The sequence below is a fragment of the Tachyglossus aculeatus genome, assembly GCF_015852505.1.
Source record: "Tachyglossus aculeatus isolate mTacAcu1 chromosome 12 unlocalized genomic scaffold, mTacAcu1.pri SUPER_6_unloc_4, whole genome shotgun sequence".
Taxonomy (NCBI): domain Eukaryota; kingdom Metazoa; phylum Chordata; class Mammalia; order Monotremata; family Tachyglossidae; genus Tachyglossus; species Tachyglossus aculeatus.
In genome coordinates, this window is record NW_024044831.1 from 4,805,650 (window position 1) to 4,830,295 (window position 24,646).

The following is a 24,646-nucleotide window of genomic DNA, read 5'->3' on the forward strand; positions in this document are numbered from 1 at the left end:
ATGACTATGAAAATATAATGATACGCTCTTTTGCAAGACTCTGGCCGTGGGAATGAAAGTTGAAAAATGGGAGGTGGTATGGGAGAAGGGAAGAAAGGTTGACTGCAGCTCCATCTGTTTTGTGAAATCCATGCTCTCTCATCAATCCATCTTTCCTTATTTCCATCCGTCCATCCTTCCAACCATTCATCTACCCATCCATCCAGAGCACAGGCTTCGGAGTCAGAGGCAGTAGGCTCTAATCCCGGTTTCGCTGCTAGTCTGTCATGTGACCTCGGGCAAATCGCTTCACTTCTCTGTGCCTAAATTACCTCATCTGTAAAATGGAGAGTGAGACTGTGAGCCCCATCTGCGACAGGGACTGTGTCCAGCCTGATTACCTTGTATCTATTCCAGCACCTAGACAGGTGCTTGGCACATGATAAGTGCTTAACAATGACCATGATTATTACGATTATTATAATCAAGGTATTTATTGACCACATTCTGGGCACAAAACACTTTAGTAAGCTCTCAGAAGAGTTGAAAAGAAATAAACTTCATTATTCCTGATCTCCAGGAGATTATCATCTAATGGGGGAGACAAAGAATGAATTAAATAGAGGAGGAAGGAGAGAGGAGGAAGGTGGGTTTTGACCGTAGTGGCATTCATATAAAGAGCTGTCCAAAGAGACAGTCCAGCGTATGAGGATTTATCAATGTCTGGGACAGTGGTTGATAACACATATGTGACTGTAAGCTTGGTGTGGGCAGGGATTGTCTCTATTATGAATGATACTTTTCAAGCGCTCAATACAGTGCTCTGCACATAGTAAGCATTCAATAACTGTGATAGAACGAAAGAATTTCAAGTGATTGTTTGGGCGGCATCATGGTTTATTGGAATGAGCATGTGGCCCGGAGTCATGACATTTAAAAGGTCTGCCCTGTTCTGCAACTGACCTGCTGTGTGACCTTGGTCCAGCCACGTAACCTCTTTGGGTCTCTCTGTGAAATCGGGGTTGAATATGTGTTGTATATATGTGTATATATATATATGCATATGCATACATGTTTGTACATAGCTATTCCTCTATTTATTTATTTATTTTCCTTGTATATATTTATTCTGTTTATTTTATTTGGTTTATATGTTTTGTTTTGTTATCTGTCTCCCCCTTCTAGACTGTGAGCCCGCTCTTGGGTAGGGCCGTCTCTATATGTTGCAAACGTGATCTTCCCAAGCGCTTAGTACAGTGCTCTGCACACAGTAAGCGCTCAATACATACGATTGAATGAATGAATGAATGAATGTGCTCTATCTTTCTCTTACAATTTGAGCTCTTGTGGATCAGGAAACGTGTCTGATCTGATTAGTTCGTTTCTACTCCAGCACTTAGCAGTCCTATGCAAGTAAATTCTTAATAAATTCAATAATGATAATGTTGATACTACTATGGAAAATAACAGTAATTCTATCAATTTTAAGATCACTCTTGAGGGTTATGAAAATAAGAAAATTGGAGGGTGGTAATGGAGAAGGGACATAATCATGGAAACTGTCCCCCACATTTGACTGTCTGTTTACTTGTTTTGATGCCTGTCTCCTTCTTCTAGACTGTGACCCCTTTGTGGTCTGGGATTGTCTCTATTTGATGCTGAATTGTACTTTCCAAGCACTTAGTACAGTGCTCTTCACATAGTAAATGCTCAATAAATACGATTGAATGAATGAATTAATTAATTTGACAGATCAAATCCTTGTCTCGAATTCTTTCGTTTATCCATCCATGCATCCTTCCGACCATCCATTCGTCCATCTGTCTGTTCACCCTTCTGTCTATCCATCCATTCACACATCCATCCATCCATCAGTACGTCCACCCACCCATCCATAATAACAATAATAGTGGTATTTGTTAAGCAGTTACTATGTGTCAAGCATTTTTCTAAGCTCTGGGGTAGGTACAACGTAATCAGGTTGTCCGTCTTGAGGTTTACAGTCTTAATCCCCATTTTCTAGATGAGGCAACTGAAGCCCAGAAAGTTAAGTGGCTTGCCCAAGGTCACATAGCAGACAAGTGGTGGAGCCGGGATTAGACCTCATGTCCTCTGATTCCTAAACCCGGGCTATTGTCACTAAGCCATGTGGCTTCTCATGCTGCTTCTCTGGGATGAGCTCCCAAGCCAGCTTAGAGTCATCTCTCGTTCTCTCTAGATTTGCAATCAGAAGATGTCAGAAAATGCAACCTATTAAATCACTGATTGATTGCTGGAGGTAATGAATAAGATGAAACACAGAGAAGCAGTGTGGCCTAGTCGATAGAACATGGACCTGGGAGTCAGAATGACCTGGGTTCTAATCTCAGCTCTGCTACCTTTCTGTTGTGTGACCTTGGGCAAGTCTCTTCACTTCACTCTAGGCCTCAGTTTCCTCATCTGTAAAATGGGGGTTGAGACTGTGATCCCCATGTGGGACACGGGCTTGTCTGACCGTGTCCCCATTTGCTTGTATCCACTCCAGTGCCTAGTACAGTGCCTGGCACATGATAAACGCTTGTCAAATACCACAATTATTATTATTGTCATTATTATTATTAAGGATTGGGTGAGGGGCTTTTTCCACAGGCTCAGACAGTGCCAAGTAACCACCCCGAGACAGGGAAGCACATGGAAGCTGCATAGCCCAGTTGATAGAGCTTGGACCTGGGAATCAGATGACCTGGATTCTAATTCTGCCTCCACCACCTGTCTGCCATGTGACCTAGGGCAAGTCATTTCACTTCTTGCCTCAACTACCTCATCTATGAAATGGGGATTAAGACTGGAAGTCCTATGCGAGACAGGGTCTGTGTCCAACCTGACTAGCTTGCATGCACTTCAGTGCTTAGAACGGTCCCTGGAAAATAGTAAACACTTACCACATACAATTATGAAAAAATAATCAGGGAATGTCCTGTGGATTTAATAGAGTTTCAGGAAGGAGTTTTCAAGATGGGAAGCCCTGTGGTCTGGTGGATATGAAGGAAGAGGGGATTCTAAGTGGAGTAAAGGTGGTGAGGTACGGGTCTGAGTCAGAGGAGTTGTGAACGAGGCACAGTGAGATGGTGAACTTGGGAGGAATGGAGAATACAGATAACAATTCAGTAGGGGAAAGTAATGCATATGAATCGATTGATCATAGTTACTGAGCGCTTACTATGTGAAGATGTTGGTATTAAGCGCTTGAGAGAACGATATAACAATAAAACAGGGTTGGTAGCCGCATTCCCCAATCATGACGAGCTTACAGTCTAGAGGGGACTGTCTAAGATAGATTGCTGCAGATTTCAGATGGTCCCATCCTTGGCATGGGATGACGCTCCAAACTTCATATCTTAGCCAGAATGCTATTATTATTCACAGAAAGGGAATGATGATTAGTCTATTGATTTTGTCATAGTAAGGATTCCCAGAGTGGGAACCACATGGGAATGGTCAGTTATTTAGGTTGTGAGGGCCGAGACAACAGAAAGCCCAGGATCCCCTGTACTTGTTGCCAACTTGTACTTCCCAAGCGCTTAGTACAGTGATCTGCTCATAGTAAGCGCTCAATAATACGATTGTATGAATGAATGAATGAATCCCGGCCTTCAGAGATTCGGAGACAATCGGCTATTTCAGAGACGCCCCGGGCCTGCACTCTCACGGGGAATGCTCCCCGTAAATAACCCAGCCATCGTCTGAGGATGGCGCAGCCAGCCGGAAAGTGAGAGAGGGAGGGGGGATCCTGACAACTCTCACTCCTCACCCAGACCTTCCAATCACCTCCGCCAGCGTCCAGGACCGACTAGGTAGAGTGAGCCTCTCTCTATAAAGAGGTCGATGCTCCCTAGCCCAGGACAGGCCCGGTTACTCCGGAGAGGAGCAGGGGAAAGGTGAGGGAAATTTCAACTGGGAAGTGGGATGACCAGAGTCAGAGTCACAGTTTCTCTAGATTAGAAGTACTGTCGCTTAGTAGAAAGATCATGGGTCCAGAAGTCTAGAGAACCATTGTTCTAATCCCAGTTCTGCCACTTATCTGGGTGTGACACTGGGCAACGCACTTCACTTCTTTGTGTCTCAGTTACCTCAGCTGTAAAATGGGGATTAAGACTGTGAGCCCCGTGTGGGAAAGGGACTGTGTCCAACCCGATTTGCTTGTAACCGCCCCCCCCAACACACACAGTCCTTAGTACAGTGCCTGGCACATAGTAGGCCCTTAACAAATACCATAAAAAATCCTGAGAGTAAGAGCTTTTTGATAGACTCAGTTTTGCCATAAACCTTGTTTTTGCTTGAACGGGTTTTGGCTAGGAAGCCGTCCGAGAATTTGCAAACTTCCATTCTACGCTACGAGTCTGTTTGGACGCGGTGTGCTGTGTTGCAGGAAGAAATAGCTTGTGCGTGTAGTGTCTGACAAAGTGAATTGTGCACCATCAGCCTTCCTTAAACACACAGTTTTGTGATTTCACAACTCCTGCGTTCTAGATTTTTATAAACCCAAATCAATCAGTGGAACGTATTGAGCACTTACTGTCTGCAGAACACTGGACACAATCTCTGCTGATGTTTCAGAACAAAATAGACATCATCAAAGTGGAAAGTTTTCCGTTTGTCCTGAATTAAGACAGGATGCAGGACGAGATGACCAGGTGAGGTTCTCCTTCTAGACTGCAAGTTGGTTGTGGACAGGGAAAGTGTCTACCAACTTTGTTGTACTGGATTGTTTCAGGTGCTAAGTACAGCGTTCTGCACACAGTAAGCTCTCAATAAATAACATTGATTGATTAGTGGATTGACTGAGGTTCATCCCCTGACAAGTGCATTATCTTGCGATGTGAGTTTCTCCCTGAATGTTTTTAAACCCTGTCTGAAATCTGGTCCTATCATGATTCCAACGGACATCTTGCAGGACATTCCCAACGTCTCTAGGGTGAAGGAATGCCTCCTGCTGGGATTCTCGGAGATCCTGGAGCTGCAGCTGGTCCATGCCGTGCTGTTCCTCCTGGTCTACCTGGCGGCCCTGGCGGGGAATCTCCTCATTGTCTCCGTCACCGCCCTCGACCGGTGCCTCCACATCCCCATGTACTTCCTCCTCAGGAACCTGTCCGTTATCGACCTGTCCTACATCTCTGTCACCGTACTCCAATCCTTCTACAACTCCCTAACCGACCGTAGATCCATCTCCTTCCTGGGCTTTGTCACACAAGTCTTCTTGGTGGTTTTCTTTGCAGCTGCACAATAATTTGTCCTCGAGGTGATGTCCTATGTCCGCGACGCTGTCATCTGCCTCCCCATGTCCTTTGAAGTCGTCATGAACAGAGTGGCCTATGGGAAGATAGCAGCCTCCTCGAGTCTCAGTGGGGGCCTGTGTGGAGTCTCATTTTCAGCTTCGGCTTCTCCCTGTCCTTCTGCGGACCCAACATCGTCCAGCATTTTTTCTTTGACGTCCCTTCCCTAATGAAGATCACCTGCTCTGAGGACCACGTCGCCATCGATGTGAGCATCACCGCCTGGATAGCGTTAGGCATCATCTGCTTTATTCTCATCATCGTCTCGTACATGCGCATCTTCCGGGTCGTGCGACGATGTTGGCCGCTGAGGGCCTGGACAAAGCCTTCTCCAACTGCCTGCCTCACCTCGGCGTCATCAGTCTCTTTGTCATGACTTATTTCTGTGTTTTCTTGAAGCCACCCTCAGAATCCCCCTCAGTACTGGGCCTGCTGGTGTCCACGTTCAAAATAGTGGTGCCTCCCTCCTTGAAACCCCTCATCTACAGCCTGAGGAACCGGGACGTGAAGGCCGCCATGAGCAGTATCCTAAAAGAGCAATTCATCCAGTCTCTTCTCTGGGACAAAATGTCTCCTTTCTTGTGCAAATACTCTCACACCACCCCTTAACCAAGGTACTGCCCTTGGACAGATATATAGCTGTCCCACAGGGTTCACAGAAAACGCTGGACGTTAATGAATTGTCAAAGTCTGTGAGGGAGGCGGAGACGACCGAAGTAGGACTGACAATCCAGTTTTGGGGAGGCATCATGGCTCATTGTGGGCAGGGAATGTTTTAAACACCTCTGTTAAATTGAACTCTCTCAAATGGTTAGTTAGTAAATCCTAATTGGGCAGTTCTAATCCCTGCTCTGCCACTTGTTTTCTGTGTGACCTTGAGCAAACCACTTAATTTCTCCGTGCCTCAGTTGCCTCATCTGTAAAATAGGGATTAATACTGTGAACCCCATGAGGGATAACCCGATTACCTTGTATCTACCCCAGTGATTAGAACAGTGCTTGGCACGTAGCAAGTGCTTAACGAATAGCATATTTTTTTTTACCATGGCCTAATGGAATCGGAATCGCTCTAAACTCATTGTGGACAGGGAAGTGTCTACCAACTCTGTTATATTGAACTTTTCCAAGTGTTTAGTATAGTGCTGGGCCCAGAGTAATTGCTCAATAAAAGTTGGAAAATGGGAGGTGGTTTGGGAGAAGGGAAGAAAAGATGACTGCTTCTATCTGTCTTGTAAAATCCTTCCTCTCTTGTCAGTACATCTTTCCTTCCTTCCATCCATCCAAACTTTCAACCATTCATGCATCCATCCATCCATCTAAAGCAAGGATTTGGGAGTCAGAGGTCGCGGGTTATAATTCCGATTCAACTGCTTGTCTGCCCTGTGATCGTGGGCAGGTCACTTCAATTCTCTGTGCCTCAGTTCCCTCATCTGTCAAATGGGGATTGAGACTATGAGCCCCATGTAGGACAGGGACTGTGTCCAACCTGATTACCTTGTAACTACTCCAGAACGTAGAACAGTGCTTGGCACATAGTAAGCGGTGTATAAGGACCATAATTATTACTATTACTATTCTTATTATCAGTGGTATTTACTGACCACACGCTGGGTGTAAAGCACTGTACTAAGCTCTCAGGAGAGTTGAAAAGAGATAAAATTGCATTGGTCCTGCTCTCCAGGAGAGTAGGTCTACTAGGGGAGAGAGACACAGAATGAATTACACAGAGAGGGAAGGAGAGAAGAGAAGAATACGAACGTGGATGAATGCTTGATTCAAGAGTACAGTTTATATAGTCAGAATGAACAGAGCTTCAACGGATTTGCAATCAGGAAAAGTCAGAAGAAGTAGTGTTGCTTACTGGAACGCACACCTGCCTGAGATTCAAATGGACATGGGTTCTGATCCCGGTTCCACCATATGTCTGCCGTGTGACATTAGGCAGGGTCGCTTAACTTCTCCGTGCCTCAGTTTCTTCATCTCTAAAATGGGGATTAAGATGTGAGCCCCATGGGGGACATGGACTCTGTCCAATCTGATTAGCTTTTATCTAACTCAGTACTTTGCATAGTGCCTGATTTATAGTAAGAATTTCACAAACACGAGAATAAAAAGTTACAGTTGCCTTATTGACTGACAAATTGAGAGTCTCAGGTTGTGAATTAGAAAAAGGTGAAACCATTCACAGTGACCAAAGACTGTCAGTGAAAACAGGAATCTCTGGGATGCAGATACCGCTGTTTCCATGGGAACCATGAGGGCCGGCACCACTGCTGATGTTGCAGGGACCGGGCCCTTGCCTCCCAGTAGCCTCACGAACCACGTGACCAGAGGGAACTTGGCTTATCCAGGCCACGAGGTCTCACGTAAGGGCCCCAAGCCATTTTCCAGGAATTCCCCTCGGAACAGCTCCTGCTTTATCTACAGGGTCAAGGGCCTGTCTGAAGAGCTTTTCGGGGTCTGAGGGAGAGCAGAGAGTGATCAAGGACTCCTCTCTGTTCCTTTCTGGCTTACTAAACCCAGGAATCGGAGGGGAATGAGGGGACCAGCCCAGCCCTGAAGATGTCAGTGACCCCCAGTGCTACTCTGCCTGGGTGAAAATGACCGGGGATGAGTGGGAGGGAGGTTCAGAGGAGGGACGAGGATGAGTATGGAAGAGATAGAGCCAGTCTGGGGCCTAGGTTGGGGTTCGGACATGGGCCATGGCCCCCAGCGTGGTAGGGGTGCTAGCAGGAGGGAAGGTGTTTTCCAGTCCAATAGCCCCCAACCATCACACACCTCCTCCTCAAACTTCGCTATAATGCCAACTACCCGCCGGCCTACGGTGCCCCAGCACAGTGTCAGTACTACGAACAGTCGCTTCGGGCTTCAGTGAGTTCCAGAATCCCTTGCAGAGGCTAAATGACAGGCAGGGCTAAGAAAGTGGTACCAGCTTTGGACAGCCACTGGCACTATCAGCATTGATAGTTCTTCCCAAATGTTGGGAGAAGACAAATAATGGGAAAAGCTGGAATCCCTGCCTTCAGGAACTTTCCAGTCTACTGGCATAGGCTGACACATTACAATTTACTATCAATCTTAAATAATATTACTTGAGCATTTACTGTGTGCCCTAAGCTATTGGGAGAGCAATAATAATAATAATAGTAATAGTAGTAGTATTTGTTAGGCTCTTACTATGCCCCAAGCACTGTTCTTAGCGCTGGGGTAGATACAAGTTAAACAGGTTGGATGCAGTCCTGTTCCACATGCTCACAGTCTTAACCCCAGTTTTACAGATGAGGTAACTGAGGTTCAGAGAAGTTAAGTGACTTACCCATGGTCACACAGCAGACATGAAGCGGAGCTCGAATTAGAACCCCGGTCATTTTGACTCCTTCTGACTCCCAGGACCGTGCTCTATCCACTTTAGAACACCATATCAGACACATTGCCCACCCTAATAGAAGGAAAAAAAAACCGTAAAAATGAATATGCAAATATTGTGTGCCATTTTACAGATGAGGAAACTGAGGCCAAGAAAAGTTAAACGACTTGCCCAAGGTCCCACAGCAGCAAAGGGACAGAGGATTAGAACCAAAGTCCTGTGACTCCCACTAAGCTGTATTTGGGAGACACAGAGAAGTTAAGCGACTTGCCCAAAGTCACACAGCTGACAGTTGGCAGAGCCGGGATTTGAACCCATGACCTCTTACTCCAAAGCCCGTGCTCTTTCCACTGAGCCCCGCTACTTCTCACGTGGTTCTACACGGTTAGAGGTTTGGTGCTTCCAATATATTGGAAGCCCCTTGGGGACAGTAATCATATGTACTGTTACCGTGTCCTCGATAGTTACTCAATAAATATAATCGATTGACTTAGTCCTATGCCTTCACCCCCAACATCAGCATCTCTAAATTGAGGTCTTCCCTTTTTCTGTGTAGAGAGTCGACATCATTCCCCAGAAATGTTCAATGTGTCCACTGTGAACTCACAGACCATTTTGAATTCAATAACTGTCTCCCCTCCATAGAGAATAACCAGCCAGTGTCTTGACAATTCCTTCACTCACCCTATCAATGGATCCTAACTTAAGCTCTTCCCTCATCCACTGCAGAAAGTCAGTGCTGCCTCCCAAAAATGTGCAACATCTCTATGGTGACAGGATTCCTCCTGCTGGGTTTTTCAGAGATCCGGGAGCTGCAGCTGGTTCATGCCACACTGTTTCTCCTGGTCTACCTGGCTGCCCTGACAGGGAATCTCCTCATCGTCGCCTTCACTGTCCTCGACCGACGCCTCCACACCCCTATGTACTTCTTTCTTAGGAACCTGTCCGTGCTCGACCTCATCACCGTCACCGTCCCCGACACTGTCCTCAACTCCTTGACCAACTGCAATTCCATCTTCTTTTGGGCTGTGCCGCTCAGGTCTTCCTGGTGGCCCTGTTTGCTGGTTCAGAGTTTCTTCTCCTCACTGCGACGTCTTATGTCCGCTACGCTGCCATCTGCCGCCCTCTGCGCTATAAGCCCATCATGACTGTGTAAAGGTGGCGGCCTCCTCCTGGCTCAGCGGGGTGCTATTTTGGGTCTTGTATACAGCTTCGACTATTCTCACTGAGCTTCTGTGGGTCCAACATCATTCAGCAGTTCTTCTGTGATGTCCCCTCCCTCCTGAAGATCTCCTGCTCTGAGGACCACGTCACCATCAATGTTAGCGCCACCAGCGGGGTAGTTTGGATGTCGTCTGCTTCGCGTTCGTCATCATCTCCTACGTGAGCACCTTCCAGGCCGTGCTGAAGATGCCCGCCTCTGAGGGCCGGGACAAAGCCTTTTCCAAATGTCTGCCCGACCTCGTCGCCTTTACCATCTTCATCTCTACAGCCTTCATCTCCCACCTCAAGCCCGTGTCAGACTCCCGTTTGATCCTGAACCTGCTGTTGTCCGTGTTCTACATCATGGTACCCCAGCCCTGACCCTCCTCATCTACAGCCTGAGGAACAGGGACTTGAAGAGACTGGGGAGAGTCATAATGGGGATATTACTCCTCCCTCCTCTATGGGACAAAATGTCTGTTTCCTTTTGTTGAATCTCCCATTCCTCATTAGGGTTCTGAAAGTTGGGGTATCCAAATAAAGAGCTGTCCAAAGAGAAAGTCCAGCGTATGAGGATTTGTCAATGTCTGGGACAGTGGTTGATAAAACATGTGTGACTGTAAGCCTGGTGTGAGCAGGAATTGTCTCTATTATGAATGATACTTTCAAGTGCTTAATACAGTGCTCTGCACATAGTACGCATTCAATAACTATGATAGAATGAATGAATGGCAAGTTATTGTTTGGGCGGCATCATGGCTTAGTGGAATAAGCATGTGGCTGGGAGTCATGACATTCAAAAAGTCTGCCCTGTTCTGCAACTGACCTGCTGTGTGACCTCGGTCCAGCCACGTAACCTCTTCGGGTCTCTCTGTGAAATCGGGGTTGAATACGTGCTCTATCTTTCTCTTACAATCTGAGCCCTTTTGGGTCAGGAAACGTCTCTGATTCGATTAGTTTGTTTCTACTTCAGCACTTGACAATAAATTCAATAATGATAAGGTTGATACTATTACTGATGATAACAGTAATTCTATGATTTTTAAGATCACTCTTGGTGGTTATGAAAATCAGAATATAGGAGGGTGACAAGGGGGAAGAGACGCAATCATGGAAAATGTCCCCCACATTTAACTGCCTGTTTACTTGTTTTCATGCCTTTCTTCCCCCTTCTAGACTGTGAGCCCATTGTGGGCAGGGCTTGTCTCTGTTTGTGGCTGAATTGTACTATCCAAGTTCTTAGTGCAGTGCTCTGCTCATGGTAAGTACTCAGTAAAGACGTTTGAATGAATGAAGGAAGGAATAATCAGGTTGGATATAGCCCTTATCAATATGGTGCTCACAGTCTAAGTAAGGAAGGCATAGGGTTTAATCCCCATTTTTCAGGTAAGGAGACTGAAGCACAGGAGAAGTGAAGTGACTTGTCAAAGGTCACCTAGGTAACGTTACTAAATGCTGGGGTAGATACAAGATAATCACGTTGGACACAGTTGCTGTCCGACATGGGACACGGTCTCTACCCCAGATGGCGTTCACAGTCTCAGTAGCAGGGAGAACAGGCCTTGAATTTCCATTTTATAGATGAAGAATCTGAGGTTCAGAGAAGTTACGTATGCTGCCCAAGGTCACACAGCAGGCAAGTGGTAGAGCAGAATTAGAACCCATGTCCTCCGACTCTAAGTACTGTGCCCTTTCTACTACACTATGCCACTCCTACAAGTCTGTGAGCTTGGAATTCCTCAACAGCAGGGATAATAATAATAATGGTATTTGGTAAGCACTTGCTTTGTGTAAAGCACTGTTCTAAGTGCTGAGCACTGTTGTAAGTGCGGAATCATTTTTACTAATTCTATTGAACTCTATAGGTGCTCAGTATGTGCAACGGATTGATTTACTCCTACAGGAGGTAATGTTGATTCCCTTATCGCAGACATCAAGGCCTGTAATTTGAAGTCTTCCCTCTTCCTGTGCAGGGAGTCGACAGTATCCCCCAGAAATTTCCAACATCCCCAGGGTGAGGGAATTCCTCCTGCTGGGATTCTCGGAGGTCCGGGAGCTGCAGCTGGTCCACGCCATGCTGTTCCTCCCGGTCGACCTGGCGACTCTGACAGGGAATCTCCTCATAGTCTCCGTCACCACCCTCGACCGGAGCCTCCACACGCCCATGTACTTCTTCCTCAGGAACCTGTCCCTCATCGACCTCTGCCTCAGCTCCATCACGGTCACCAATTCCATCACCATCTCCTTGACTAATAACAGCTCCATCTCCTTTTGAGCAGTGCGACCCAGCTCTCCATGGTGGTCCTGTTTCCTACCTAGGAGTTTTTCGTCGTCACGGCGATGTCCTTTGACAGCTACGCTGCCATCTGCATCCCAATGCGCTACGAGGTCCTCATGAAGCCAGAGGCTTGTGGGAAGTTGGTATCCGACACCTGGCTCAGCGGAGGGCTGTTCCGGGTCTTGCGTTCAGCTTCGACCTTCTCATGTCCTTCTGCGGGTCCCACGTTGTCCAGCATTTCTTCTGGCACCTCCCCTCCCTGATGAAGATCACCTGCTCTGAAGTCCACTCAGCCATCGACGTGAGCGTTACCTTTGATCTAACCATGGGTGCCATAGGCTCCATTTCCATTGTCTTCTCGTACGCGCGCATCTTCTGGGCTGTTCTGAGGATTCTGGCAGCCAAGGGTAAGGCCAAAGCCTTATCGATCTGCTTGCCCCACCTCGTTGTTGCCACTGTCTTCCTCTCCTCAGGCATGTATGGTTATCTCAAGCCTCCCTCACACTCTTCCTCGGTGTTAGATCTGCTGATGTCCGTGTTCTACGCCATCATGCCCCCGACACTGAACCCCCTCATCTACAGCCTGAGAAACCAGGCCTTGAAGGCTGCTCGGTGGACAGTTTTAAAAAGGGGGTTTCCCCAGACTTCTCTGTAGGTCGAAATATCCGTTTCCTTGTGCTGATATTCAATCCATCAGTTAATCAATCATATTTACTACCGGAGCAAAGCATGTTGCCTGCATTGTAGTAGGAAAGGAGCGAGATGAGATAGGATGGTGCAAGTTATTGAGTGCTTTAAAGCCAGTGGTAAGGAGTTTCCGTTTGATGCAGAGGTGCATGGGGATCTGCTGGAGGTTCTCAAAGAGTGGGGAAACATGGACTAAAAATTTATATCGAAAAATGATCCGGGCAACAGAGTGAAGTATGGACTGGAGTGGGGAGAGGCAGGAGGCCTGGGAGTTCAGCAAGGAGTCTGATAAATTCATCAAGGTGGGATATAATAAGGGACTGGATTAACGTGGTAGCAGTTCAGTGGAGAGGAAAGGGCAGATTTTAGCGATCTTGTGAAGGTGAAACAGACAGGATTTCGTGATGGACTGAATTTGTGACTTAAATGAGAGAGAGAGGTCGAGGATAATGTTAGGGGTATGGGCTTGTGAGACAGAAAAATTGGTGGGTCATCTACGCTGATGGGAAAATTAAGGGGAGGACAGGGATTGGAGAGGAAGCTAAAGAAAAAAATCGGTAGGCATGTTTCCTGTCCACAAGGAGCTTACAGTCTAGAGGGGATTGATTACACCGCTGGAAGCCATGAAATTTGAGTTCATTCATTCAATCGTATTTATTGAGAGCTTGCTGTGTGCACAGAACTATACTAAGCGTTTGGAAAGTGCAATTAGGTAACAGAGACAATCCAGCAAAGGGGAGACAGACAACAAAGCCAAACAAGTAGACAGGCGTCAATACCATCAAAATAGATGAATAGAATTATAGATGTATACGCATCATTAATAAAATAGAGTAGTAAATATGCATAAATATACACAAGTGCTGTGGGGAGGTGAAGGGGGTAGGGAAGAGGGAGAGGGTGGGAGCTATGGGGATGGGGAGGAGGAGCAGGGGAAAAGCAGGGTCTCAGTCTGGGAAGGTCTCTTGACGGAGGTGAGCTCTCAGTAGGTCTTTGAAGGGAGGAAGAGAGCTAGTTTGGAGGATGTGTGGAAGGAGGGCGTTCTAGGCCAGAAGTAGGATGTGGGCAAAGGGTCGACTCCGGGACAGGCGAGAACGAGGCCCAGTGAGGAGTTTAGCGGTAGAGGAGTGGAGTGTGCGGCTGGCTGTAGGAGAGAAGGGAAGTGAGGAAGCAGGGGGCAAGAAGATGGAGAGGTTTGAAGCCAATAGTGAGGAGTTTTTACTTCATACGACGTTTGATAGGCAACCACTGGAGATTTCTGAGGAGCGGTTTTGACATGCCCAGAGCGTTTCTGTGGAAAGATAATCCGGGAAGCAGAGTGAAGTATAGATTGAAGTGGGGAGAGACAGGAGGTTGGGAGATTGGACAGGAGGCTGGCAACCCTGCCACTGACCAGCTGTACGACCTTTGGTGACCACGGTAACTTCTCCGGGCCTTTCTGTAATATGAGGATTTGATACATGCATTCTGTTTCTCTTATATTCTGAGCTTCTTACAGTCAGGGACTTAGTCTGAGCATATCATTTTGTTTTTACTCAGCACAATTTTACATGCCTTTTGCATGTAAACTGTTTACAGAGACTATAATGATAATGTTGATAATTATGATTATGATAATAAATCATGATTATTATCAGGAGACCATGAATTTATCCGTCCTGAGTTAGATCCAGATACCCCCTGCAGAGTCTTGAAACACTATATTTAGAGGGATCTTGTAATTGCTTTCTAGGGTATCTTCAAGGTGTGTTAATAATAATAATAATAATAACTATGATATTTGTTAAGCTCTTTCTTTCTACTAGGCACTGTACTAAGCACTGGCGTGGATACAAGCAAATCGGGTTGGACTCAGTGCCCTGTCTCACGTGGAGCTCACAGTCTCAATCCCCATTTTACAGATGAGGTAACTGAGGGCCAGAGATGTGAAGACACTTGCCCAAGATCACACAGCAGACTAGTGGCAGAGCTGGAATTAGAATCTGGATGGAAGGACCACACTGATTCTCTGCATTGCTTTGATTTTTCCTGAAATATTGGGGGTAGGAGGGATAGCTATTCACCTGTGGAACCCCAACTAATATCCAAGACATTTCAGTCTCCCAGCTGTCCCAGGTCCGGGTGATTTCATCCAGTGTGCTGACAAATATTCAATTAGATCTTCTTCTAGAGTGCTAGTTTGTTATGGGCAGGGAACGTGCTAGCTGGTTTTGTTGTATTGTACTCTCCCAAGATTTTATTAGCGTGCTCTGCACATAGTAAGTGCTCAATAAATACTTTTGACTGAGGATGATGATGGTGATAATAATAAAAATAACATACGAGTCAGTCAGTCATATTTATTGAGTACTTACAGTATGCAGAGCACTGTACTAAGCACCTGGGAGGGTACAGTATAACAATATAACAGACCCATTCTCTGCCCACAGTGAGCTTACAGTCTGGAGTGGGAGACAGGCACTAATAGGAATAAATGCATTACGGATATGGACATAAGGGATGTGGGGCTGAGAGGGGGATGAATAAAGAGAACAAGTCAAGGCGACGCAGAGGGAGTGGAAGAAAAGGAAAATAGGACTTAGTCGGGGAAGACCTCTTGGAGGAGATGTCCTTCAGTAAAGCTTTGAAGAGGTGGAGAATAAGGCACACTCTTAGGGTAGGTACGACCACTGGAAGAAAGGGAGTAAAATCTGGATACAGATCCCATCCAACAGCTCAGATCCATTTCTCCATTCTTCCAATCAACTATCCATTCAGCCATTCATTCATCCATCCAGTAGTCCATCACTGCAATTGATTGAGCAAATCTTGTTTGCCAAGTGCGGTAGCTAGCTTTCCGGAGACTTCGTGACCTGCCCCACCCAAAGGACCAAGGGGAGCTGGAAGTCAGGGGCCCACAGATCCACGCTGCCCAAGTAAGAGTGACTTTGGTGGATGGGGGTGAAGGAACAGGTAGGGGCAATGAGGCAGATGGAAGAGTAGGAAGCAGTCTGGGGTGATGCTCACATTCGGGACCTATGTTGCGGTTCAGAGCAGGGCCGCATCCCCCAACTAAGCAGGAGAGGGTTTGCAGGAGGGGGGCCTTTTCCAGTGCAGTGACCCAAAGTATCACAAGCCCCTCCATCCCGATTGGCTTGTATCTATCCCAGTGTTTAGTTCAGTGCCTGGCATATAGTATGAGCTTAACAAATACCATTATTATTATCATTATTATTACCCACAGCCCAACCGTGTCTACCAGGGAGCTGCCTGCTTGGGTTTGGCACTGTGGCACAGCCTAGGCAGTTTGGATGAGCTTACAGCTTACCATGGCGCTCTGACAGTGCTCTGCACAGAGTAAGCGCTCAATAAAGCTATTGAATGAATGCATGAATGCCTCCTAGGCCTATGCTCTTTCCACTAGATCACACTACTTCACAAGTCACAACACTGATAACACGTTCACTCTCAGAAAGAAAAAGTAGCAAGTTGGAGTGACAGACTTTATTCAGAAGAAGACATCGTTACTGAGGAATGCCACACAAGGAAGGAATTTTTCCACATCACGTGAGACTGATAGATTTTGTAGACCTACAATGGTCTGGGAAGGAAAAAATAATTTTGTTAATTATGAAGGTTAAATGACTTACCAAAGAGAAACAGCGTGGACAAGTGGATAGAGCTCAGACCCGGAGGTCAGAAGGACTTGGGTGATAATCCCGGCTCTGTCACCTGTCAACTGTGGGACCTTGGGCAAGTCACTTCACTTCTCTGTGGATTTAGTTCCCTCTTTTGTAAAATGGGGATGAAGACTGACCCCCTTGTGGGATATAACCTGGGTCCAACCTGTCAGCTTTTATCGACTCCAGAGCAATGTCTTCCGAGGCGGGATTATTTATCACACACTGATCTTATTGGACATCTCTCCAGACTCTTAGAAAGCCTCCTTTCAGACAGAAAAGCTAACTGCTCATATGCACCGCTTTGTAGGGTGTCTCCGTGAGGTGGGTGATGACAATATCGACACAAGGAGACAGTTTTTTTTCAAAGGAAAGGATGGGAAAAGCTCTGTTTTAGTATTTTCCACAGGGCGGCCTTCATGTCCAGGTTCGTCACGCTGCAGATGAGGAAGGGGTTCAGGGCAGGTAGTACCACTGTGTAGAACACGGACACCAGAGTCTGAGGTTGGCTTCAGATCGGCGGTGACAGCTGTCAAAATGACAATAATAACAATGGCGAGGAAGGCTTTGGCCCGGCCCTCGGCCGCCGGCAGCCTAAGTAAGGTATGGAAGATGCACACGTACAATATGACGATGGAGGCGAAACCGACGACAGCTAACACTACCCCTAGGGTCATGGACACGTCGATTGTGATGTGGTCCTTAGAGCAGGTGATCTTCAGCAGGGAGGGGACATCACAGAACAACTGGTGGACGACGTTGGACCAGCAGAAGGACAGGGAGAAGGTCGAAGCTGGAAACAAGACCCCAAACAGCCCCCTAGTGAGCCAGGAAGAGGCGGCCATATTCTTTCAGGTCCCTTGATCCATGATGACGTCGTAGTACAGGGGCAACAGATGGCAGCGTAGCGTTCATAGGACATCGCCGTGAGGGCAAAATAATACTCCGAAGCGGCAAACAAGATCACCAGTAAGAGCTGAGCCATATAGTCCTGGAAGGAGATGGAGCTGTTACTAGTCAAGGAGATGGTGACGGATTCGGGGACGGTGGCAGAGATGAGGCAGAATTCGAGGACATACAGGTGCCTGAGGAAGAAGCAAATGGAGGTGTGGAGGCGCCGACCAAGGGCGGTGACGACAACGATGAGGAGATTCCCCATCAGGGCGGCCAGGTAGACAAGGAGGAACAGAGCTGCGTGGATTAGCTGCAGCTCCTGGACCTCCGAGAAACCCTGCAGGAGGAATCTCGTCTTAATCTCCATTTTACAGATGAGGTAGTTGAGGCAGGAAGTGAAATGACTTGCCCAAGGTCACATGGCAGACAAGTGGTGGAGCTAAAATTAGAACCCACGTCCCCTGACTTCCAGGTCCATGCTCTATCAACTGGGCTTGCTGTTTCCGTGTGCTTCCCTGTCTCAGGGTGCTTACTTGGTTCAGTCTGGGCCTGTGTGAAAAGCCCCCCTCCACATCCATAATGATAATAATAATAATAATAATAATAATAATAATAATAATAATGATTGTGCATTTGAGAAGCATTTATTATGTTCCAGGCAGTGTACTAAGTGCTGAAGTGGATACAAGCAAGTTGCGTCAGACATGTCACTGTCCCACATAGACTCACAGTCTCAACAGCCATTTTACAGATGAGGGAACCGAGGGCCAGAGAAGTGCAGTGACTTTCTCAAGGTCCCTCAGCAGAAACGTAGCAGAGCCGAGATTAGTACCTGTAATGGATTGAATAGGGTTGTTTACAACTCATGCGAAGGATGATTTTAACTTCTACACCTATTTCTTATAAGGGGATAAAGGACGGTAGGTGAAAGTATTGTATAAAAAGTATGTCCTTGCTCTTGAGGCTCACCCCGCACCGGGCGCCTGACCAGCTCCTTGGAGAGGTGCGGACTCTTGGGAACAACGGCCCTTGTGTCAACACGGATAGAAAAATAACCAAAGCTTGTGTAAACTAAGTTATACAAGTTGTTTGTCTCGAACTATAAAACTGGGAAAGTCCCGGAACTCACTCGAAGCCTCACCTGGGAGTGGACGCACTGCCCAGGAATTTTCACGATTCTAGAGACTCCGGTTGAGCTGTCCCGGGGCTTTCCAGTTGAAGTGTTGACCTGGATGTAGCAGATGAATTAGGATCGGTGATGTATGAACCCCTTTGACATTCCCGATTCTAGAAACTACAGGTGAACTGTTGTTGACCTCGATGTAGCAGATGAATTAGGATTGGTAATGCGTAAACCCTTTTCTTATTCTTCTTATTTATAATTTGTTATGGATTATTTAGTGCTTTGCTTATTGATTATAATAAAGCCTTTAATCTTAATAAAAGGCTCCAGTTGTTTCTGCTTCCCAAACTCTTCTCCGCTTCCTCAGGCAAAACAGTACCCAGGTCATTCTGACTCCCAGTTCCATGGTCTATCGACTAAGCTATGCTGCTTCTCTGAGTTTCATCTTGTTCTTGACCTCATACAACCAATCGGTCACTTAAGCAGTTGTATTTTCTGACGTCTTCTTATTGCAAATCCAGAGAGAACGAGAAATGGATCTAAAGTCATCCTAACACCCTCCCCCGGGCTGACTTGGGGGATCAACCCATAGAAGCAGCATGAGAAGCAGCATGGCTTAGTGGCAAGAGCCTGGGCTGGCAGTCAGAGGACGTGGTTCTAATACCGGCTCCACCACCTGTCTGCTGTTTGACCTTGGGCAAGCCACTTAACTTCTCGGGGCCTCAGTTACCTCATCTGGAAAATAGGGATTAAGACTGTGAACCTCAGGTTGGACAACCTGATTACATGGTGTCTACCTCAGTGCTTGACACATAGTAAGCGCTTAACAAATGCAATGATTATTATTGTTATTATTATTATCAGTTTAGGAGGGGCTGAGGGGTTCTGAGAACCGAATGTTGGGAAAAAATCACTGATACTAGCTGGGTGGACACGACGGGCAAAATCCCTGGTTTCAGGAGGAAAAGGTTGTAAACTAGGGGTCATCCTTTTCGCTCTCAGAGCTGGGGCACTGTACCAAACTGGGGTGAGGAGGTGCGAATACGGTGATCGCTCTCCTCTGAATGGCCCTGTCCCCTTTCAAAATGTCTCAGTGATGGAAAATGGAGAAATAATCTATCAGCTCTTCCTCCTCCCCTCTTCCAGTCCATCAGAGCACAGCTGTTCCCATCTTCAAAGCCCCTCCATCATCCCAGAAATTCCAGGATGCCTCGCATAATTCATTCTTCTTCTCCCTAAGTCATCTTCTCCCAACTACCAATCAGCATCTTAGACCACTTCTCCATTTTTTCACTCACACTCACTATTACAGTTTAGTATGTAGCAGCATTTATAAAATGCACTCTTTAAGCACATAGTCATATGTTTACCATTCTCTCCATTCTCTTATTCGTCCTCTCATTAATTAATTCTATGTCTATCTCCCCTGTTAGATTTTAAACTCTTGGAAAGCAGGTATTGTGTTTAATTTATTTTGATCTCTCTGAAGGCACACTGCAGTGCTTTACACCCACGATTAATTCAACAAATATCATTGATTCATTGATGGTTGGATGGATTGTTAAATGAATGCATGGATGGTTTGCTGGATCGATGGGTGGACGGAAGGATGGGTGGGAAGATGGATAGATAGATGGATGGACGGATGGGTGGATTGTCTGCTGTATGACCATAGTTAAGGCAATACACTTCTCTTTGCTGCAGTTGGTCATGATGAGCTTTATAGAACAGAGGGCGGTAGATGGCAACGTAGCAGTCATAGTACAACGCTGTGAGTACGACCAGCTTTGAAGTGGCGAAAACGATCACCAGGAACACCTGGGCGATAAAGCCCTGGAAGTACATGGATCTATAGTTGGTCAGGGCGATAACAACAGACCTGGGGAGGGTGACAGCGATGAGGCAGAGGCCGAGAACGGACAGATCCGTAAGGAAGAGGTACCTGGGGGTGGGGAGGCTCTGATAGAGGACGGTGACTGCGACGATGAGGAGATTCCCCATCAGGGCCTCCAGGTAGACCAGGAGGAACAGCGCGGCATGGACCAGCTGCAGCTTCGGGGCCTCTGAGAAATCCAGCAGGATGAATTCCCTCACCGTGAATAAGTTGGACCGTTGCTCCCCGGGGTTTCGGGGGCAACTCTCGGGTTCTTACCCTTTCCGGGTCTTCGGACGTCTCCGGACGCAGGCCGCGCGTTCACACCAGGAAGAGTCAGCCAGAGGTCCAAAGCTTGGTTGCCGTTTTATTTGCTATCCAGCGATTACATAGTTAATAAAGAGAGAGAGAAGAGAGACGAGAGTAAGGGAGGGGAGAGAGAGCACCTGTGTGTGTGTGTGCGTGCGTGCACCCCCCCCTTGTCTTGTTCGTCTCTTTCTACCCCCCGTTGCCCGGGGGGGCAGGATTTTCTCAGGCCATGTAGCACACTCACTCGCCACCCTCCAGCCACTAGCCTAGCAACAGCTCTGTCCATCACGAAGCGCTCGCTCTGGCTGGCCCCCAGCCCACCCGTTGCCAACCCATTGCTGGCTGCGGATATGGCCCTTGAGGTTGCCTCCGAGCTTTGCAGGTGCAAGCTTGTTTTTCTTGCCCTGGTCCCTTTATCTCCTGTTGTTGAGTCTGTTTGGCTTTGAGCCGTTGGGTACAGTTTGTGTGCACATACTCCCTGTCTTTCCCACGCTCCCCGTTGGACATTTTTGGGAGGCAGCATTGATTTTCTGCAGTGGATGAGGGAAGAGCCAAAGTTAGAATGCATGGATAGGATTAGTGAAAGATTTGACTTGCTGGTGATTCTCTAGGGAGAGGAGACAGTTATTGAATTCAAAATGATCTTTGAGTTTACCTTGGAGACACTGAACTTTTCTGGAGAACTATGTCGACTCCCTGTACAGGAAGAGGGAGGGAAGAGTTCAATTTAGAGACATTGATGTTGTTGGTGAAGGAATAATACTAATAGAATTATATTCATTGAGTACCTAAAGAGGACACGGTATTACTATATCTACAATTCTAATATATACGAATATATAATAAGTATATCTACAATATATCTATAATTAAATGTATCTATTCTTATGGTATTGACACATGTCTACTTGTTTTGTTTTGTAGTCTGTCTCGCCCTTCTAGACTGTAAGCCCGTTTTTGGGACGGGACTGTTTCTACCTGTGGCCAAATTGTACTTCCCAAGTGCATAGCAAGCGCTCAATAAATACGATTGAATGAATGAATGAATGAATGAATGGATGATTATTCAAACCCCAAGGAGCTTCCATTATATTGGAAGCACCAAGCTTGGAACTGTGAAGACGCAAGGTGCTATTGGAAAGAACACAGGCCTAGGAGTCAGTGGACCTGGGTTCTAATCCCTATTCTACTAAAACTCTGCTACATAGCCATAAGAAAGTGACTTAAGTTCTCTATGCTTCAGTTTCCTCAATAGTAAAATGAGGATTTGATACCTGTTTTCCGTTCTAATTAGTCTGTGAATCCCTCATGGGACACAGACTGTGTTCTAACCGATTGTCCTGAATTTTCCCCAGAACTTAATACTTTGCTTGGAACTTAATAAACACTTAGTAAATATCAAGAACATTATTTTTGGTTGAGGAGACAGAACCTAAAATGAATAGCGCATAGGAGAAGTCAGAGAACATAAAGATATGAACATAACTGTTGTGAAAGTTATTCGGTGGTTTTAGAGTCAAACAAGAAGTGCCTTTATATATACATTTATCCATTTAGTGCAGAGAGCATGAGTCCGGTAGACGGAAGGACCTCGAGTCTAATCCTGTCTTGGCTCCTTGTCCACTGTATAACCTGGGGCCAGTCATTTACTTTTTCTGTGCCTCAGTTATATCAGCTGTAAATTGGAGATTATGACTGAAAGCACCATGCAGGGCATGGACTGTGTCCAACCTGATTCGCATTTATCCACCCCAGTGTTTAGTACAGTACCTCACATATAATAAGATCCTAACTATACCATAAAACAAAACAAAATGACCCCACATATACAATAAACTGATTCCATTTCCTCATATTTCTGCATTCACACTTGCAATCGCACCAACACAAGTGGTGCCTCATCAGTCTTCTAGTCCTTTCCTAAAGCATCGCTCAGCCTACATCTCTAATCCCCTCAACCTCATCTCATGACAAGTTGTGTCTTTTCACAAGCAATGAAAACTCACAATCAGATAGAAGCTGTCCACCCTATGACTGCGCTTCACCCCCTTTCCATCGATCAATTCTTCTTCTCACCTCTCAAAACAATTTTCTAGTTGTTACTCACGATCGACTCGCCCAATTCCATCCTAGCCCAGAATTCCCTCTCTTAAATTCGGAGAAAGCACAGTTCTTTCCGAATTCTGAGCACTAGTAAAATCCGCCCCCTTCTGCAACCAGCTACACCGATTGATTTCCCAGCCTTCTAAACCCACTTAACCTAACTCAAGCATGAATCATCTCATGTTCATCCTCATTTGGTGGAAAGCGCATGGGCCCAGGAGTTCTCTTCGTGACTGAGAGCTCCTTATAGGAGCATAAACATCTACTAGCTCTGTTCTATTGTATTCTTCCAAGCTTAGCTTAGTGGGAGTCAGAGGACTTTGGTTCTCATCCTGCCTCCGTCCCCTTGCTGCTGTGGGACCTTGGGCAAGTCGCTTCACTTCTGCTGGCCTCACTTTCCTCATCTGTAATATGGCACGGAATAATTGCCTATTTATCTTCCCATTCCTTTTTGTCTTCTAGTAGGGGCAGGGAATGTGTCTGTTATGGTGTTCTTAAGTGGATAGAGCACAGGCCTGGGAGTCAGAAGGAATCAGAAGGACCTACGCTCTAATTCCGCCTCTGCCTCATGTCTTCTATGTGAAATTAAACTTCTCTGAGCCTCTGTTACCTCATCTGTAAAATAGGGGTTAAGATTGCGATCCCCATGTGGAACCAGGACTGTATTCCAACCTGCTTAACATGTATCTATCCCAGAACTTAGGACAGTGTTTGGGACATAGTAAAAGCTAACAATTATTACTATTATTATTATTACTCTCCAAGGGTTTAGTGCACACAGTAAGTGCTCAGTCATTATGATTCAAGATACATTGATTGATAGTAAATTACAATGTGTCGACCTTGTTGGAAAGCCCATAAGGGCAGGGATTAAAACCTTTTCCACTATTTGTCTTCTCCCATCATTTGGGAAAAACTCTTAGTGCTGTTCGTGTCAGTGGCTGTCCAAAGCTGGTCAACTCTCTCAGCCGTACCAGTCATTTACCCTTTGCAAGGGATTCTGGGGCCCACCGAAGGCCAGGGTGACTGTCCATAGTGCTGACGCTGTGCCGGAGCACCATAGACCGGTGGATAGTTGGCATGGTAGCGAGGTTGGAGGGTGAAGGAGGAGAGTTGTGTGATAGTTGGGGGTTACTGAACTGGTAAACACCTCCCCGCTTGCTAGCACCCCTACTCTGACTGGGGCTGCGGCCCTAGTCTAAACCCCATCTTAGGCCCCAGACTGGCTCCATCTCTTCCTTCCTCATCCTCGTCCCGCTCTGCCCCTCCATCCCATTCACCTCCGGTCACTCTCTCGGTGCAGCGTGGGAGTGGGGGTCGCTGACCTCTGAAGGGCTAGGCTGGTCCCCTCTTTACCCTCAGACTCCTAGGTTCGGTCCGCCAGAAAGGAACAGACATGCTCCCTGAAACCCTCTCTGCTCTCCCTCAGAACCCGAGAAGCTTTCCAGACATAGCTCCATCACTGTAGATAAAGGAGGATCTGCTAAGATTCGGATACCTGGAGGATGGCTCAGGGCTCTGCCAAGGGACCTCGTAGCTTGGATAAGCTAAGCACCCTCTGGTCACGTGGTTCGTAAGGCACCTGGGAGACAAGGGCACGGTACCTGCAGCATCAGCGATCGTGCCTACCGCCATGGTTCCCATGGAAACAATGGCTTCTGAATCCTAGCTTCACAACGGTTCCTGTTTTCACCTACAGTCTTTAGCCACGGTGAATGGTTTCACCTTTATGTAATTCACAACCTGAGACACTCAATCTGTCAGTCAATCAGCCAACTGTAACTTTTTCTTATGGCCTTTGTGAAACACTTACAATATATCAAGAACTATACTAAATGCTGGGGTTGTTACCAGCTAAT

General features: G+C 46.6%; 1 protein-coding gene across 1 annotated transcript; it reads right to left on the reverse strand.

Annotated features, from left to right (window-relative positions):
- Positions 1-16,849: 16,849 nt before the first annotated feature.
- LOC119921677 (olfactory receptor 14I1-like) lies at positions 16,850-24,422 on the reverse strand. The gene is made up of 8 exons (XM_038741757.1): positions 24,392-24,422; positions 23,762-23,831; positions 20,282-20,444; positions 18,521-18,607; positions 18,336-18,391; positions 17,411-17,570; positions 17,110-17,201; positions 16,850-16,994 (listed from the first exon to the last, which is right to left on the reverse strand). Exons 1-8 carry the CDS (start codon positions 24,420-24,422, stop codon positions 16,850-16,852), a joined length of 804 nt encoding a protein of 267 aa, XP_038597685.1.
- Between the last annotated feature and the right edge of the window lie 224 nt (positions 24,423-24,646).

What these genes read in the sequence shown, in the direction of transcription:
- LOC119921677 (XM_038741757.1), bottom strand. Translation starts at nt 24,422, where the DNA reads ATGGCGGTAGGCACGATCGCTGATGCTGCAG. An exon ending in TCGCCACTTCAAAGCTGGTC is followed by an intron (nt 18,608 to 20,281) that starts GTACTCACAGCG and finishes TGCTACATCCAG; the next exon opens with GTCAACACTTCAACTGGAAA. An exon ending in AGTATTATTTTGCCCTCACG is followed by an intron (nt 17,202 to 17,410) that starts GCGATGTCCTAT and finishes TCCCTGCTGAAG; the next exon opens with ATCACCTGCTCTAAGGACCA.